General features: G+C 35.7%; 1 protein-coding gene across 2 annotated transcripts; it reads right to left on the reverse strand.

The window, feature by feature from the left end:
• Positions 1 to 615: 615 nt before the first annotated feature.
• LOC108988813 (actin-related protein 2/3 complex subunit 2A-like) lies at positions 616 to 12,735 on the reverse strand. 2 transcript variants are annotated; one of them, XM_035688138.1, is made up of 11 exons: positions 12,507 to 12,735; positions 11,578 to 11,644; positions 11,176 to 11,383; positions 8,357 to 8,526; positions 6,108 to 6,185; positions 5,724 to 5,856; positions 5,553 to 5,644; positions 4,291 to 4,353; positions 3,781 to 3,837; positions 1,136 to 1,207; positions 616 to 987 (listed from the first exon to the last, which is right to left on the reverse strand). In XM_035688138.1, exons 1-11 carry the CDS (start codon positions 12,566 to 12,568, stop codon positions 952 to 954), a joined length of 1,038 nt encoding a protein of 345 aa, XP_035544031.1. In that variant the 5' UTR covers positions 12,569 to 12,735; the 3' UTR covers positions 616 to 951. The 2 variants fall into 2 exon arrangements, with proteins under 2 accessions (XP_035544031.1, XP_018817727.1); XM_018962182.2 differs by lacking the exon at positions 4,291 to 4,353 and having other exon boundaries at positions 12,507 to 12,733.
• Positions 12,736 to 18,316: the final 5,581 nt, after the last annotated feature.

Below are 18,316 nucleotides of genomic sequence, written 5' to 3' on the forward strand. Positions count from 1 at the left end.
CACACATTAACAAGGCTTAAATATAACCATAAGTAAATAACATAAATAAATAAACTTTCTTAATTTCTTGTATTCAACCCATTTGATCTAAAAATGGAAAATCTATATGACCATATTTACCCATAAACATTATTGTGTGAAAATAATAACTCTCTCCCTCCCTCCTTCCTTGGGAAAGTAAACTTAATTCAGCTGTTATCTCACCTGCAAATCATCAATCTTTTCCTATATTCACTTCACCTAATCAATCATTCATGTCCCTCATCTAGGGGCTTAAGCTATAAATGAGATGCAAGTCTACCACCATGTCCCTCATCTAGGGGCTTAAATTATAAATGAGATGGAAGCCTACCACCATCAATCATGTCCGTCGTCTACTATATAATTTCCTTCTTTTATAGAAAAGTAAAATATAATAGCACAAACCAATAATTGAAACTTCTCTCATTACAAGATAACTCTTTAAAAAAAACGATTGTTCAGGCTCTGCATATATCGCAGCAATCATATCATTGTCGGCTTAGTTTCCTCTCCAGAGACTTTCCAAGTTAGAACACAAAGAGCATAGAGTTTTCCATTTTGAGGGGATTGGTAATGATAGTGCAAGGAGGGTTTTAGAGATGACAAGTCCACCAAGTCTAAAGTCCAAAATTAGAGGGTGTGAAATTCATGTTTCAAACCAGGAATGGAATGAAAGAAAATAATGGACCCCAAAATTGACCTAAACAAAGTAAAGTAACATTTTACCGTTCACTAAAAACCCAACTACAAACAAAATTGTATCGTATTAGCAAACTGAATAAATATGTGCTTTTCTTTCCTTTTTCTTTTTTTAATTTATATTGGGAAATAAAATACAAGCACTTGGAGTAGTCTTCCCTGCATATAGCAAGCAATGCCTCGGCTAATGGGCTTCTCACTGTCCAAACAGAAGCACCCATCTTGTACCAACTATGACTCTGAATTGGTCCTTGCTTCGTTGAGGCTCTGAAACCCGGTGCACAGTTTTTTTTTTTTTTTTTGAAAAAAATAGTAAAAGGAAAAGGAAAAGCATAGAAAAAGCAAAGTCAGCTAAAAATTATAAGTATATATATTATTATGGCATTAAGATAAGAAAAGCATCCGCGAGACAAACCAGTCGTTTGAAGGATCTGCTTTGCACTTTTTTCTTTGGACTCTCCAACTCCGGCTTGGCACGATCGAGAGCCTACAGAATTTAATAAATGTGAGTTCCCATGAGCTCATGAGAATATCCTGTGCACCTTCTTGTTTACGTAAACAAAACAAAGCACAAACAAGAATGTGGGTACAAAATACTTTTAACCAATTTAATTTAGGGACAGAATATATGTAAAAAAAAAAAAAAAAATCTCACAAACTGCTCTCCCCCCACAAATCCTTATCCCCACCGGAATCCACCACTCCCAAATCAAAGAGAGGAAGAAAGAAGCCCCTCATCCCATAACAAATCCAAAGATCTTTCTATTTTTTCTTCTCCTCTTCCTTTCATCTGTTTTTTTTTTTTCCTCACTTTCTGTCACTAAAGGGTAGATCTAGAGCTCTTGATCCACCGTGTCTCTACACGCCTCCCCACCATTAGAAGATTTGCCCTTTCCTCATCCTTCCCCAGCCATCGGCTGCCACCAGTCACTGGTGCTTGGCCACCACGTGCCGCCCTCCTTCCTTAGGTTCTAGTTTATTTTTTTATGCCAACCACTTCTGGCTGTCTATCAGCTTGCTTATCAATCAAGTTATGCTACTTCAATAATAACTTTCAGTTTTCTTCTCACATCTTTTATGTAAGAACTTCAATCTTAAATCTACCACAGCATGCCTTCATAACACACCCCACTCCCCACTTGGACCTGGCGTTAGGCTCTGCCATCCCATTGGCCACATCTACCTTTTGATTAGCACATGCAACAACCGCATGGCTCCTTTGCGCCATTGCAAGACGCAAAGTCTACTGTCCCATTTTTTGGCAAGAGTTACATGCTCCTGCTGCTTTCTTTCACGGAGATGATACTCTCATCAAGCACCTCAAAATGGACAACTCCAATGCACATTCTAGCGCTGATGGATTCTCCTTCAGCTGACAGAATCTCATTCATGACAGAGCTACATAACCCTTTAACCTCTGATAAAATTTTACGAGAGGTCAAAAGTAGGGAAAAAAAATTATAAACAGCATAAGAGACAAAGGTTCTCCTAGCATAAATCTCAGGTACTGCTAGAGAAATCCATGGGAGTACACTGTAGATATGCATTGGGTTATCAAAATCCGCAGCTTTTCAGCAAATAGATCCACAGCTTTTCAGCAAATAGATCCAGGATCTCCAATTCACATGAACATAGGCCTTCTCCATATTCAATCTACAAAGCACCCAGGTGGCCCAATCTCAACCTACCGGCACTTATTGGAAATAAGAACCAATTCAAGAATTTGTCTTCAAAAGATAAAGGCATTTTGAGAATTGGATATGATCTTTTTCCTTTTTAATAGTTAGGTGGATCTCTTGTATACTTCCTGTGAAAAGGGTCCTTGTCTTAACAAAACTTTACATTACGCATAAAAAACAAAATATATACTATCAAAGAACATAAATTCTAGCACTTAAATGCATAATCTTTTACCCTTTAGTTTGACTGATTGATTAGGGGCAGCTAAGCTCTTACAACAACAAAGGCTCATTTCCGTTTCCTATACTCTTTTCCCCATTTCCCTTAAACATGTAACCGTGGGAAATGCTTCTGACTTTAATACATTTCACTTCTCTTTCATCCACTTCTTTCAATCCAAACACACTGTTAACCATGTACGGTTCACAAGATGCAGGGTGGACATTTCACATAAACATCTAAATGTGCAAAGTGCTTCTGAGTTTAATCCATTTCACATATCATTCATCCACTTCCCTTCACTTCCTTCAACCCAAACACATTGCTAACCATTTGCAGTAAACATGACACTGGTTGGACATTTCAGGCCTTCTCATTCCATCTAATGCATCTTCTGTTTTTAGATGGCCAAAAGCTCCATAACTAACTTTCTCATAATATTGTCAATACCCTCCATTCCTCTCACTTCAATCAGCACACCAACAATACAGGAGCTGCTCTCCAAATACTCCTAACCACAAATGCACCTCTCCCAGATGCCATGAACTTTACAGCGGATAACCCAATTGATGCTGAGTAATAATAATTGAACCAAGGACTGAAGCTCTCCACGAGAGTGTGATGCAGCCTCAACAAGGCACAAAAAGGGAGTAATGACCCCCCACCCCCAACAAAAAAAACATCATGGCATGGGAAGAATACAATAATGACCTTAATGCACCATACATGTAATGACCGTAAAAGTTGAAAGAGACGAAGACGGGTAAGAGTTCCTAGGTTAGCTAATTGTTGTAGCTATTTCTGTGGTTGTCAGTATACAGAGAATTCCTACTGCTACAGTAATCAATGCCATGTGAATTTCCATTGCAGTTCTGGCTTTGGACCGAAGTGCAGCTAGAATCACTCATTGAAAAACAAGTACTAGGCAAATTTACAAGCTTCACTCAGTAATGATCTATTCCCAACAAGCTGAGGCCTTCATGAAGAAGGTGTAATGGCTTTTATGAATCTCGGTCAATTTCTAGTCCATCATTGGCAGAAAGATTTTTTCACATTTATCTCCCTTATAAAAAATCAACTAAACATTTACAAAAAATCAATCTAAGAGTACCACTTTCAGATACTATAAGAAAGAGAGACTGATCAGAGAGGTAAGAGTACCTGAATCAAAGATTCCACGCGACGTCGCATCCTTGTATGCATAAAACCCTCAGAGCACTGTTGAGGAATATGTATGGAACAGATATAAAATATATCCAAAAATATAGAAAAAGAAGCATCCTAAGATAAAGTGAAGACTTTGCACGCCAAAAATACACCCATATGGGCTGATAGAACCAAATAAAATCCACATACCACCATTTTACACATTCAAACAGATCAAAGTTTCTTTCCCTAACGAACAGCAGAAAGCTAATATCAGAAGAAGGTTCTTAATTAATCTAGTCTAGGAAGAAGGATGCATACCATATTAAAATATCTTAATGATTTTAAAATGGATAACAAGACAACAGATTTCAAGATAAATGAGGAAATAAATCAATATTTTGTAGCACCCATGCTTGAGAAACTCTCCAAAGTTTTTCTATGAATTGAGATCATCGTGAAATATAGATCGTTTACAAATTGAGCATGCAATGTCACACAATTAAAGTGTTGTATGAGCATCACCTTCCCTAGCCAGAGCACCTGCTGCATGCATTTAACAGGTGAGCAAACATAGTAGCAAGCACTCTGCTGTGGACCAAATTGCAAATGTGTTCATGGAGAAGTTTGAGAGAAAGTAGTAAAACCCATACTGGAGTAAACATAAAAAAAATACACAAGATGTGCAACCCATGCACAAGCATCTGTCGAGCAAGCCTTTTTGAAACTTCTCACGACTCCTGTGAGTTGAAGGCCTATTGAGTGGCTCTTCTTGAGAGTCCACAAGACTCTCGCAAGATATTCAGTTGAATGAAATTAGCAACTAAAACTTGCGCGACACACTTGAGACTGTGGCTTGAACAAACTTGCAATAATTTTAAAATCCCGATCTCTTAGAATTTCGATTTGGTTAAATTTCTTTACATTATTTAAGTACTCTAAGGCTGGTTTTGGCTTCATGAGTTATTTTTCTGATTTTAAATCAATAGAATCTTCATGGAAGAGTTTTCTTTATATTCCTATTCCATTGGGATTAGTTCTTTGTTTGCAAAAAAAAGTTGTGAGATTTTCATGTTAGCAGATTAAGCTTCTCACTATGCCAGGCTACATCACACTCTAACTTAAACATGACATATTTGAAGTGGTACAGATGCACATGCATATACCCAAGCACAAAGTATGGAACTTGTATGATGTTTAAAATTAACAAAAATAATCCATAATTATCAAAACAATTCCGACTACAAACACATAGGTGCTGTTTCCAGCTGAAGCTACTCACTAGATTTACATTTACCCAAAGGAAAATGCTGCATCCACCAAGGATGCAGCACGACAAAAGCTACCAATTTTTATTTTATAATTTTTTTTACTTAATTGTTAAGGAAGTGTTTTCAAAGGAATTTGTGAATTTTTTCTTTTTTTCTTAAAAATGTTTAAAAAGATTTAAAAAATACCTGGAAAAAAACACAAAAAAAAAAAAAAAAAAAATACATTTTACACTTATTGGTAGGAATCCTCAGGGCCACTATCAGTGGCCCTAGCAGGACCCTTACCCAAAATCATTCACAGTTTGTATCTCATTTAAAAAGTTTGAACATGCAAGTGGAAACTGTGTAAGAACGTGCTTTACTGCTTTCTTTTCCATAAATATTGCAAATAATATAGGGATATGTATCACTTTTATTATTATTTTTTTTATGTATTTCACAATTTCCAAGCACGTGAAAAAAAAATCAAAGATAAAGGAAGCAAGATTCAGGCAGATTAGGTGGAAGAAATCTCACTTTAACATGATAACTAACATAAGCGTGAAACGTAGATAAACTCCAAACCGTACGGTCCAGCTTTTTGCCTTCTACGTGACGAGGGAAGATAACTGCATCATTTAAACAATGCAGTTTGTTATGGTGAGAAAGTAAAGGAAAAACCAACTCTACCCATTTTTCTACATTTACCAAATGTAACAAATCCTGCATTTGCCAATAATGCTTCAGCCGGAGCTCCCTTCAGTTCTAGAGGAGCAGATGCAGACCACAAACAAGAAGGAGCATTATGGAGTCCAGTTGTACGCCTTGCTTCCACAAACTCCTATATGATAAACAAACTTGGAAGTGAAAAACTACAAATAACACAGAAGTGGATTAAGGCAAACATATCATAAAGGTATGCTTGCAAGTGTGAGCAACAGAATCACCATATGTGTAAATTGTAATAAATTCCATATGTGAAAGGCCCTCATAGGACCATCAACAAAAAGGTGAGAGTCCACTCATAGTTTTCCAAAAAACAAAACCTGCATTTGCATGAAATCAGTTATTTAGATTAAAAAATTATTGTACCTGCAGGAAGGAAGTGGCAAGAACAATATCTATGGAGTCTTTAAATCTCATAGGAAACACCACTGTCACCTTTTCTATCTGTTAGAAATCAATATTATAACATTCTGTCAGCAAGTTTTAAGTATGGACCTTCGCACAGAATAGTGGATTGGATGAAAACATACACAATGACACCAAAATTACAACATGCTCTGTTACGCCAAAAACAAAAAAACTGAATTTCAGAAATGTTCTATCAAAACTTATATATTGATGCAACTAGAGTTAGAGTGTATCACCTTTGGAAGGAGATGGGGTCTGTGCAATACTCCAGATAATGAGGTTAGTAGATTTAATTTATGAATAGTTAGAGGTATCTTTGCAATTCCAGGAGAGACCCCAACCTAGATAAAACGCTACATATAGAGGCAAAAAACCATTGCATCAAGAGAGAAGAAGCTGCCACCCACCATTAACACCAGATGATGGAAGAAAGAATATGGCCTTCGTTGTCAAAAGATCACCAACTAGATGATTTTAGACCAATGTTGACCTACCGAAAAGGAGACCAGCTTTTCTGGCAAGGAGACCCCAACCACAGCACTCATCAAGGAAAATATGAATTCCAGCCAAAAACCTGTAACCTATGACCCCTAAGCTAACCTGATTCAACTGACATTTTTTGTTTTTTCTCCAAATTTAATACATGGAGGTATGTTGATGTGTAATTTCATTTTATAGGGTCAATTTTAGTTAATTTGAGTTACATTGTTGGAAAAAATAAATAAATAAACTTTAAAGTTTAAGATTTCAATAAGTCAAAAAAGTTATGAAATTTTGACTTGAAGAAAATTAAATTAAATCTTTGATTACTAATAAGTCAAAATTAGAGAGTTTTATGATTTGGGTGGATAACAAAATTGATGGTTGTGTTATATAGGATGTTGGAATTGAACATTCAATCGAGTAGTTTTATTTATTTATTTGATAGGTAAGTAGTTTTATTTAATTATGATTAAATTGAGAAAACTTGAATCGAATTTCAAAGTGTGCATATTTGAATACTGTGAATTTTGGTTCTTGAAGTTGTGTAACTTAGATAATCACATGTTTTAAATATTGAATTTGATTTGATAGCGCTTAATTTGATATTGTGGACCACTAATGTTTGAGATTAGGCTAAACATTGGGGATCTATTGTATAGATCCTGTATACTTAGATCTACTCATTTTTTTTTTATAAGTACTTAGATCTACTCATGTTAAGATGATCTATTATTATGTATACACCCTGTGTACTTAGATTTACTCATTAATATATCAGGGACCAATTGAAGTTGGTTGTGCTTGTAGCTGACCAGATATATTTTCATGTACACTTTTGAGTTCTGTTATAATTTTTGTTCTACAAGAAATTTTATATATGATTTGGCCCCCCCGATAAGAATCCTAGATTCATTCTTGATTGCAAAAAGACTGAAGTATTTTGGATACCCCTAAAACCATCAAATACTGTTTAAGTGACTAATTCCTGGAAACTTATCACTGGTTTTCAGCATACATATGTTCTTCCAACTTTAGTTTTCAAGACTTCTATAAAACTTTTGCTCTTTCTAATTAAATGTATCTACTGTATAGACCATATGTACTTAGATCTATTCATTAATAAGACTTTCTTCCTAATCAAAACCAAAGTTTTGGCTGATTCTAAAAATCCTGCCAAGCTTTTGTCATGTGATATACAACATGGATAATGATTAACTTGTGGTATACCACGGGTCGAAAAACAAAGATAACCATACGAAATTTAAAAAGTACAATAATAAATGAAGAAATTCCTGTTGGGGAGAGGATTCCCCCAGCTAGTTGTGGGGGAGTGAGGTGGGAGATTTCTCCCCTAGTGGGGGAAGGAGAGGGCCTCTCCTATACCCCTCAGGATGGGCACACGGAAAAGGGGGAAGGGTTTCCCCAGCCCCACACACTGCCCCACTGTGGGCCCACAGGGTGGGAGAGATCCGTAGGGTGGGGTCCCCTTCTCCCTACCTCACGAAGAGGGCCGCCACAGCATGGGGTGGGGGGGCACTGCCCAAGTACACAAGGCTATGCCTTCTTCACTGTCAAGGGGAGAATGGGAGTAAAGAGTAATTTTCTAGTTAATACTACGTCTCTAAAAATAAACCCATGAAGGTCAAATGATATCGTTCAAAGTTCTAGAGAAGAAAAAAATTATGCAACAAAAATATGTTGACCTGTTGAGATGATATTTTTACCCGAGGAACAAGGAAAAAAGACTCGTTTGGCCTATGCAGAATGGCAACAAGCCGGTCCATATTAGAAGCAACAGTCCTTGAAGCAAGTTGTTTTAGAATTACTCTCAATGGAGCACCAAGGACCGTTTCCCTCACAGATGCAATCTTAACCAAAAGAGCATGTCTGTACTCTGCAAAACATCAACAAGGAAAAAGTCCAATAAGATCAAAAACAAAAAATAGTAACTCAGCCACAGAATACACAAATAATAATAGATAAGTGAATTAATGGAAGGTATTTTTTTTATCCTTTATGGTTCAAAACAATCTTATGCAAAGATATAATTCACTGAATTTATATCAAACAATCTGTTATAAGCTATTTCTGCATGTAAGGTGTGTTATAGAGATACTTTTATGCTTTCTATAGAGATACTTTTATGCTTTCTATATCTAGATAGTATATCAGATAAATAGATAACGTGTACAGTAAATAGACTCTTTGTGTACCGTAAATAGTCTTAACGTGTAAATAGCAGCTAACGTGTATAGTAAAACCAGCCGCAATTAAGCGCTGGCTTCAATGCTCGGTTGTAACCCTTTTCTATATAAATGAAGGAAAACAGTAGAAAGAGGTATTCAGACCAATATTGACAAGGTGAAGGCACACTCGGATTTTTCACATGATGGCTTGTTTGATTGCATCGTTAAGAATTTCTGTCTGCTCAGACACCCTACATCTTGACCAAAAGAAATAATATGTTCATGATAACCTATAGAATAATTTCACATATTGTACTTTCTGCTTTTGTTTCTTTTAATATATATTTACACAGTGTTTTTCCATTTGTGCATTCGCGAGGGGTTAAGAACCAAAAAATGAAAAAGGAAGTGTTTAGGGTAAAACAAGTGATGTAGGATAGAAGTGAGAACAAGAAATAGAAGCAGAATAATAGGAAATAGAGAAGAAAAGGAAACCAGAAGAGAAGAAAGGAAGAAGAAGAAAGCAAAGAGAGGGGTTGGAAGGAGGCGGCTGTGGCGCTCAATTCTTAACTCAAAACCTACTGTTCCAATGTTTCTTACAAGTCCTTAAATAGTAGGGCAATACAACCCTAAACAAAACAAATAACACATTAATAAAATAACAATAATAGAAGATGTCCTTAAATAGTAGGGTAATACAAACCCTAAACAAAATAGATAAGACATTAATAAAATAGATAAAACATTAAGAGGAGATGTCCTCATCAACAAGTGTACAAAGAAAGAACTCCCTTAGTATCTTCTTTTAAAAAGGAATGTCCTACAGGGTAATCCTCTTCCTTTCATGTCATTTCTAGAGAGAGAGAGAGAGAGAGAGTTTCTTACAACCACTTTGTAACTCCCCAAGGAAGGCCCAAGCCACATCTAGGCCATACTCCAAAAAAAAACTAGTCAATGATACAACCGGATCCTCTTGAAATCATTATAAAGAGTAAGAACTTCTCTTTTCCAAGCAATGTAAGATCTCATTCACCACCTATACTCATTCAATATGGAGTATTACGATCTCCCCCCTTAAATTCCCAATGTCCTCATGAAGTCATTCCATCATAGATGACATGGCTCAAGTCCCACACTTCCTGTTGGACTCTAATACCATTTGTAACACCCCAATGAATGCCCAAGCCAGATCTGAGCCATACTCCAACAGAGCTAATCAATGGTACAATTGAAGTTCCTTGGAATCATTATAAAGAGTAAAAACTTCTCTCTCTCAAGTAATGTGGGATCTCATTCACCACATATGCTCTCTCAATATGAGGTATTACACTCCTAAAAACCAAAGGTGGAGGATAATTCTAATAAGCGCCGAGTTCTAGCCTCAAGCATAATTTTTTAACTTGAGAAATTGGCTTTAACCCAGGAGAACAGGCATGGTGAATTGCCAATGAGAGACATCCAAAACAAAATTCACACGCTATACGCTACTCTTTTATATTCACCTAGTCTACAAGTTGGTTGCACATTAAATTTATATGAGAGCATAATAGCTCACAAAGCATTCACTTGAGGAGTGACATCCTGAATATGGTAAGGAGTATATATTGCATACGAATGTTACTTCAATTGAGAAAGGAACTGCTATTTGCAGATAATCACCTAAACCTAATCTAAATTTTTAGCTATACATCAAAGCCTAGAAGTATAGATGGATATTTCAATCAGTCATGCAAGTTAAGGAAAATCCTTGCTCATTGATTTCTTCCAGTCTTCTGCTGGGGCAAGGTTTAGAGCAAATCCAATGGGAGAGGAGTTTACTTTTCAAAACATGTTGCATAAGCCGCTAAAACCATCACAATGAAAACATTTAATAAGGCCTAAAAGAAACAAAATCCAGAATCAGTTCAGCAAAAGAACTGAATAATACAAATTAATCAACCCCGTAGAAATAATACAAGAGGCATAAGGTCCATACAACATACATGATCAAACTGTGAATAGTCTTTTTAATTCATATGTTGATTTCTTTGGACTGCATAAATATTACAATATGCACAGTCAGACATAGTTCCAAACATTTTTAACTTCTTCCCACATGTCATACAATTTCAGTTACAACTCCTAAACATTTCACTTATAAGTTCGTTGTAACTGATAATTGACACAAAAATTACCCTTGAATGAATGGTATAAAATTTTGGTTTTAAAAAAAAAACTTTTTTCAGGAAGTAAAAGAAATATTTTAGGCATGATCTTAAAAATTCGAGCAATGATGGAGATGTTTAACAAGGGATCCTAAATGCTTCAGCATATCAACAGCAAGCTAATAATGACCTTAGAAAAGGAACTCGTTGAACCTTCATCTGGAGGAAGTTTGGACAAATTCAGTTTCAAAGTGAGATTAAATCCATCCCTTGGAGGATCAAGAATTTGTACAACCACACCATACGCAGCTTTTATTGCTTCAATAGCTCCAAAAGGAAGTCCACCAAAGAAGATGGCATCTGGGGGAGGGGTAGGTAATGACACTGACAGCAGCAAGACGTGTGAATTCTTCATTGACACCTACAATATATTTTTGGCACACAGATGAAAAGACCAGATACTCATACCCCACATGACAAAACTACCAGATTCAAATAAATATTAGTATAGCTAAAAAAAATTGATTAATATTAATTCTTCGTTACAAGTTTACTCATAATCGTGCTCTTTCTTCCACAGAAATGCTAAACTGAAAGGCTCATAAGTTAAATTACCTGAATATGGTAGCGAACATCATTAAACTCAACCCAGTGGTAATCCAATTCAACTCCTTTTTCAAGACTGCAGGAAAATAATGAAATCAGCATGCTGTGCGAGTCCATCACAGCAAAGAAAGATTGAGTTTCAGTTCCATGTTTCTTTTTTTAAGTGACCATTAGATAAGAAGCTAAAAGATGAATGAGTGCTGGAACAAGCATTAGCATGATCACAGCAACTAAGGAAACTATCAATTAGTAATCGAATTGGGTAGTAAAAAGTTAAAACTACTATTAGAATAAATAAAATAAAAATCCATGCATGTGTGGGGTCTATTTGTCACAAAATAAAAATAGGAGAGCTAACGCATTAGACCCTTGTTCTCCTGAAAACCAATGCACACGTTAGTTTACGAGGTTCCAAAGTTTTCCCAGATCTTAATTATTGGTGACTGTCCTTTAATAGTTAGATTGTGATCATCTTAAGCAAACAAGACTAATTTTTTACTGAACCTCTGGCAATTAATCTTTTCAATATGAAAGAAACCCATTCGAATTAATAAATAATCCACTTGATTGGAAAATGGAAGGCCGGATATGAATACAAAGCAGTAGAAACAAGTTGGCAATATCATTACAAGCGATGAAAAATTATGCCCATCAATAAATGTAGGGATGCCAGAAAAGACTCCAATCATATATCTGAAAGTAATAAAAAAGAGGTTCAAAAACATAAGTGATGACCAACTATGAGGCCTAGTAACAGGAGTGAGGTTATACTCTTTTCGGAAATGGTAAACAATGGCCACAACAATGATTCATAGACATTGACAACCTAAGATGTGAATTCAAGAATTACAGGTGTACGTAGAGAACTCTCCTAATTCCGAAAGATAAATGAGAGAACCGTATAAAATTTGATTTAGAGAAAGAGAGAGGAAACCCACTTCTGAACTCGATTCAGCAAGGTCTGAAGGAGAAATCTTGATTGAGATTGCAGAAGTATCATCGATTCCAACTCGCTCTCTCTCTCTCTCTCTCTCTCTCTCTCTGTGTCGGGGAAGGCAGACTGTTAGGATCTGCAATATCGTGATGGGTTTCGAATCTCGATTCCTGGCTTCTTGTCCGAAGTCTGGGTCTTACGGTTGATGCCGCTTTGGTCGGGGGGAGAGAGAGAAACGTAAAGACTTTGTATGACATATCCACGGTAGCAAACGACAGGTAGCATTTTGAAAAGTGAAATCTTTAAATCTAATTAGAAAATTTATACCTAAAAAAAAGGGGGAAAAGTTTATATATCCCTTATAGTAATATAATTATTATATAACTCTTTCTATTATAAAATATATATATGCACGTAAATTTTTTTAAGAATAGTATTAAATATATGTACAAATTTATACATAATATTATACATATTCACTATTCATTATATTATATTAGTTTTTTTTTTAATTCAAACTTCAAATTTTAAATTTTAAAATTTTCACTATTTCAATAAATTTATGTCAATATATATATAGTTATGTGAATGAATAAATATAAATAATATTTTTCTTATTTTAATATAAAATTTGTAGGTAGACCTAATACTAAAATTTTAAAGATAATAAAATTTAAAATAAAAAGTGACATTCCTCGTAAAATTATCATCATCTCTTGTTTTTATAATTTAAAAGAAAAAGCGTTGAACATCTAAATTCAATAAAAGCAATTTAAATCACAAGATGCTATAATGTACATTCTTTAAAATAAGATCATCTACAACTTCTAGCAAGGATGATGCTATTTAGATCCCTTAATTATCGCCCAATTTATTTTTTAATTTCTATTTTTCATATTTGAAGATGTTTTTAAATACAAATAAGTTATCTACTTTTATTTTATTTTTATTCATAAACGCTCCATTATGACTCAATAACCACTTATTTCTTTTTATTTGTTTTGACTTTGTTTTCACCTTTTGAAGGTTTTCTTAAGGAAAATGTAGATAACTCATTTGTATTCATAAACATCTTCAAAAGTGAAACAAAATTTTTAAAATAAATAAAATAACGGGCGGTAATTGAGGGGGACAAGCCAACATTTTTTCTTCTTAGAGCATTAACATTGGTTTCTCTATATACAAATGCAAAATCACATATTTTGAAAATTGTCTTTGTCATTCAAGAAAAACTCTCACGTTGAATTATGCATTTTTGAGTCAAAATAATAACAAAATATTATTTTATTATTATTATTAATTTTTTCCTAAAATTATTATTTCTTATATATTTTATAATTAGCACCCACTACATACATTTGACATTAATAATACAAATATAATAATAATAATAATATTTGATTTTTTATATATTATATTAAAAATATAATAAAATGATAAAAAAAAAGCAAAATATTATAATAATAAAATAAATGTGAAGGTGAAGGTGAAGATTATGTTGTGTTGTTGAGGGAGTGAGAAGAGAAAAGAGTTGTGAGAGAGAGAGAGTGGGAGGAGAGAAAAAAAAGATTAATTGAATAGCATTTGAGGAGTGAATAGTACATCTCCAAAGATGTATTGACATTGTTCATATCTATGGAAATATTTTCATATGAATAATCTAATGTAATCAATTTAATGGTCTAGTTATGTAAATATGTGTTTGCATTTGCATATAGATAAACCAATGTCAATGCTCTTAGCAAGTCATACACAAAAGAACTAGTGTGCCATCCCTTTTTGTTGTTCTCCATATTGGTGAAGATGGTCGGCTAGAAGCACGAAAAGCCTAGAAACCTAGGTCAGATTATCAGGCCTTATTTGGATTTAGAAACCATCTCAACTCAGTTCATCTAATCATTACAATTTTTCTAAACAAAATATAATAAATAATTCAATTTTTTCAAATCTCAAAACAAAAATAATGAAAAAATCTGCAGCCTCTGACGTTCAATCCCGACAATGGATCCCGACTGACGTGGTTGTAGCCACGTGGCTTTTTAATATTAAAAAATTATTAAAAAAAAATAAACAGAGCCCGAAGCACCTCCCTCTCCCAAAATTATTTCTATCACATTCAATTTTGACATGCAACCACTAATTAAGAAAAATCACAATTCTGCAACAATTACAAGAATTGATTACTTTAAAAAAATAAAGCAAATTGTTAAGTAAAAATGTATTAGTTACATCGGAGTTGGAGATTTTGATCTCGCAATGTTGACTGGCAGACCAAGGAGTGCGAATGAGGATATTAGTAGTGGGACAGCCACGTGTAGATGTGGCAATTATTATCGGCATGACTGGAGGTTGACGATAACGGAGACAATGGGAGAGTGGCAAGGGCTCGACATGAGATGGAGGAAGTGGAAGTGGAAAGGAAGAGAGCACGAGAGAGCACGAGTTTATTCCCCTATATGGGTTCTGGGTTAGTGCGTGAGGTATGATATTTCAGAATCTTAGATCCATTTCTTTTCTTTTTAATATAAAAACAAGTGGCTAGAGCAACGTCAATCGAGATCCATCCTCTGGACCAAACGTCGGTGGCTGTAAAACACCTAGAAATAAGATTAAAAGAATAATATTCTAACAATATTTTATTCAACTTTCATTTCATTTCATCTCAATTCACTTATCCAAATCTCCCCACACCCCATAAAAGATGCAAGAACTCCCTCCATGGTATTTGATGGTCCAAAACTATCAAAGAAATTATGTTTGCAGTTTTAGGGTGTACAAGTCTTACGCATTCCCTTTGTAAATAGTGGATAAATCTATAATCCACGTGAAAATTTTATTTTTTTAATAGTAGATCTTACTTTTTTTTTTTTTAAATGGAGTGTACAAAGCTTGCACGTCCTAATAGTTTATTTAGTATTACTCAAATTGTCACGATCTAAATCTTTGAAATGCAGTCCTGATTTTTTTTAAATACCACTTAGGAAGAGAACATGAAAGATGAGAGGAAAAAGAACTAGTTTAAAACATTTTTTTTTTGTTTTTTGGACAGATAGTTGAAAGAATTGTAAATCGCCATTATACGTATTTAAGATTAAATTGGAGTAAGGCGAGTGTTAATCTTGTCAACTCAATAACTTAAAAGGTTCAGATTAATATATTTAATGGTTAAGGTAATGCCGGTCCCTAAGTTTTCCTCATGTTTGCAAAAGCACATTGATTTCTAATTTTAGCACTTTAGTTCTTTTTCTGAGGAGGTCGATATCCTTATTTTATTGCCATGTCGTCCTTATGGTGGGGAAATATCTTATACAAACAAGAGCTTGAGGTTAAGGAAGGAAATCCTGAAATCAAGCTCTTATAAAAAATAAATAACCCTTCAAATCTAAATACAATAAAATCGAAGAAAATAAAATTAAAATAGACTAGAAAACTAATGTCCGAAGCAAGGGATACCAGTATAATCTATAAAGATAAGAATAATCATATGTTTAAGCAATTCAATGAGAGATGAGAAACTAACTGTGTTACCCATTAACTTGAAGGAAGCAAGATTGTCACTAAGGCGCTACCTTCTCTGTAAACATAATTGATACTAAAAGGGAAGAAATATTTGAACTCAAAGCATGTCATTCCAAATGCCAAAATAAAACCAGGGGGATGGGAATTGTTGATGCAATTTCCTAATATGCATGTGGCGTGCCCTAATGACCTGCAACCATAAAGGAAGACTTGGAGAACCCAATGGGAGATGCCTCTCATGCTTAACTTAGAGAAGAGTTATGCTCTTTCAATTAGCAATGAGTCTATAAATGTATGATACATACATGGTATGCTATTTATAAGGTTGAAGTGACCTAATATGGCAAGACCTTCCCATAGGTACGACTCTCAATGCTCAGTCTGGTATGTTATCTTCTCTAGCACAATTCGACCGTTGATGACGCCTATCCAATGCAGATATCTTGCTTGGGCTCATCTCCAGAGATTTGTTTCTTGTTGTGATACGATTAGTCAGGTTTCCATATGGGTTGTGATCTTCTAAAGTTTATCTTTAAGGACTGATTCCAATATTAGAGAGATACGGGTGGATGCCTTTATCCCTAAACTCCTACGTTGTGTAATTTAACCCTTTAACAATCCACTACCTTGTGAGTCTCACGTGACTGTGACCTTTAACTGCCTGAACTTCTTATCTTCACCTACTGGACATATTTATATCCAACAGCTACCCTTTAAATTCTTGTCGCACGTGTGCAGGAGAGAATTTCCTTCTTTTTTGTACTTTCTTTCCACGTCATTCATTTCAAATCTGATCCTTTTCTTATGGACACATGTCCTTCTCGAGTAGAGCACACAATTCATGCATTCCTTCTGTTTGACGGTTTGCCTATATTCACTTCATGGTGCAGCATGAAATCCTTCAGCTTGTCTAACATACGTCTCCTTACGTAGCGTATAATACAAGATTTGTTCAATGTGTTTTCTCTATTGTTGACACGTAGCTTCCTTCCTTGCTCCATCCATTGTGTCTTTTGCCATTCCATCTTCCCATAATTGTCATCACCTTATTCCCATAATCGACTAAGTGTCTTATGTGTCCATTTAAGCTTCCTCATTTTGTCTTCATATTCTTCGTGCCTGTTTACACCACTTTCTCCCTTCAAATCCTTTCACTCTTTTACGCAAATGACTCCCAGAAATGCTTCTCAGTCTTCTCATCCACGTCATTCTCCAAATGGCTCCCAGAAGCTGCTAGAGTGTCACCACTACCTAAGTGGAGTGGGATTCCGTGAGGGATTGATATGGTATCCCTTAGTCGATATGGATGAACTCTTCTCGATTCTCACAATGGCATTGTCAACTCTGATGGGTTGTCGAGTACGCTAGACTATATATTAGCATGTTTCTGATGGGGTTAAGGCTCCCATTCTATCGCCCAATTCACGACATCTTAGACTTCTTGGGCATGACCCTTGCCTAACTCATACTCAATGCTTGGAGGATAATGTTATCGTGTTGTATTGTCTGGAGGCAGGCCTTGGAGGCTGCGAGAGAAGAGGATCCTGACCTCACTGCCTACGCATTCTTCCGCATCCATGTCTTTAGGCGGCATGATGGGAACCATTATAGTTTTCGTTCATGAACGGGCTACAGGGTTGTACATTTGGAACCCCGTTACTCACATGTCAAAGATTGGGATCGGAAGTTCTTACTTGTCCTTGGAGTTGGCTGGAAGTTTCCTGTTGGTGAGGCGAACTGCCGTGAGTTTCCTATGAGGGCCTTGTAGGGTCATGTTCCCAATAACCATGATTTTGAAGTCACTCCCACTAGGGAAGACAGGGTGTTTGGATCTCATTTATTCATAGGTTAGAGACAACCCAAACTCTGTTAACTTTGATGTGATCCTCACTCGAGAGAATGTGGACTATTTCTTGGTATAATTGGATTGGTCACTAGTTGTAGGCCGTCAGATGCCTTGTTCAATGGGTCCAAGACCTTTTCGTGGGCACAAGAGGGTTGCTCCTACTCCATTCAATCCAAAAGGAAATAGGCCCTATACAGAGGGTGATGGGGCCCATGGTAGGTCACGTGCTCGTTGTGACCCCGATAGTCTAGAGAAGGGCACGGAGCATCCCCAACCATCAACTGCCCCTTCATTTAGCAGTCGTTAAGAAACTAAACGCTCCCCTCCATTGTTGAATCATGTTTGCCTTATGGATGTGATCAACCAAGGAGCCCAGGACTTGGACTCATTATTGGACTCTTCATTCTTCGACTCGATTCTCGATGTCTTCATGGGCTCCTTTCACGATG

Source organism: Juglans regia, chromosome 3, assembly GCF_001411555.2.
Source record: "Juglans regia cultivar Chandler chromosome 3, Walnut 2.0, whole genome shotgun sequence".
NCBI classification, from domain to species: Eukaryota; Viridiplantae; Streptophyta; class Magnoliopsida; order Fagales; family Juglandaceae; genus Juglans; species Juglans regia.

Coding starts and splice junctions, on each gene's coding strand:
- LOC108988813 (XM_035688138.1), bottom strand. CDS start 12,568: ATGATACTTCTGCAATCTCAATCAAGATTTCTCCTTCAGACCTTGCTG. Junction 5,857..6,107: donor TTGCCACTTCCTTCCTGCAG/GTACAATAATTT, acceptor TTTATCATATAG/GAGTTTGTGGAAGCAAGGCG. Junction 988..1,135: donor GCAGATCCTTCAAACGACTG/GTTTGTCTCGCG, acceptor ACCGGGTTTCAG/AGCCTCAACGAAGCAAGGAC.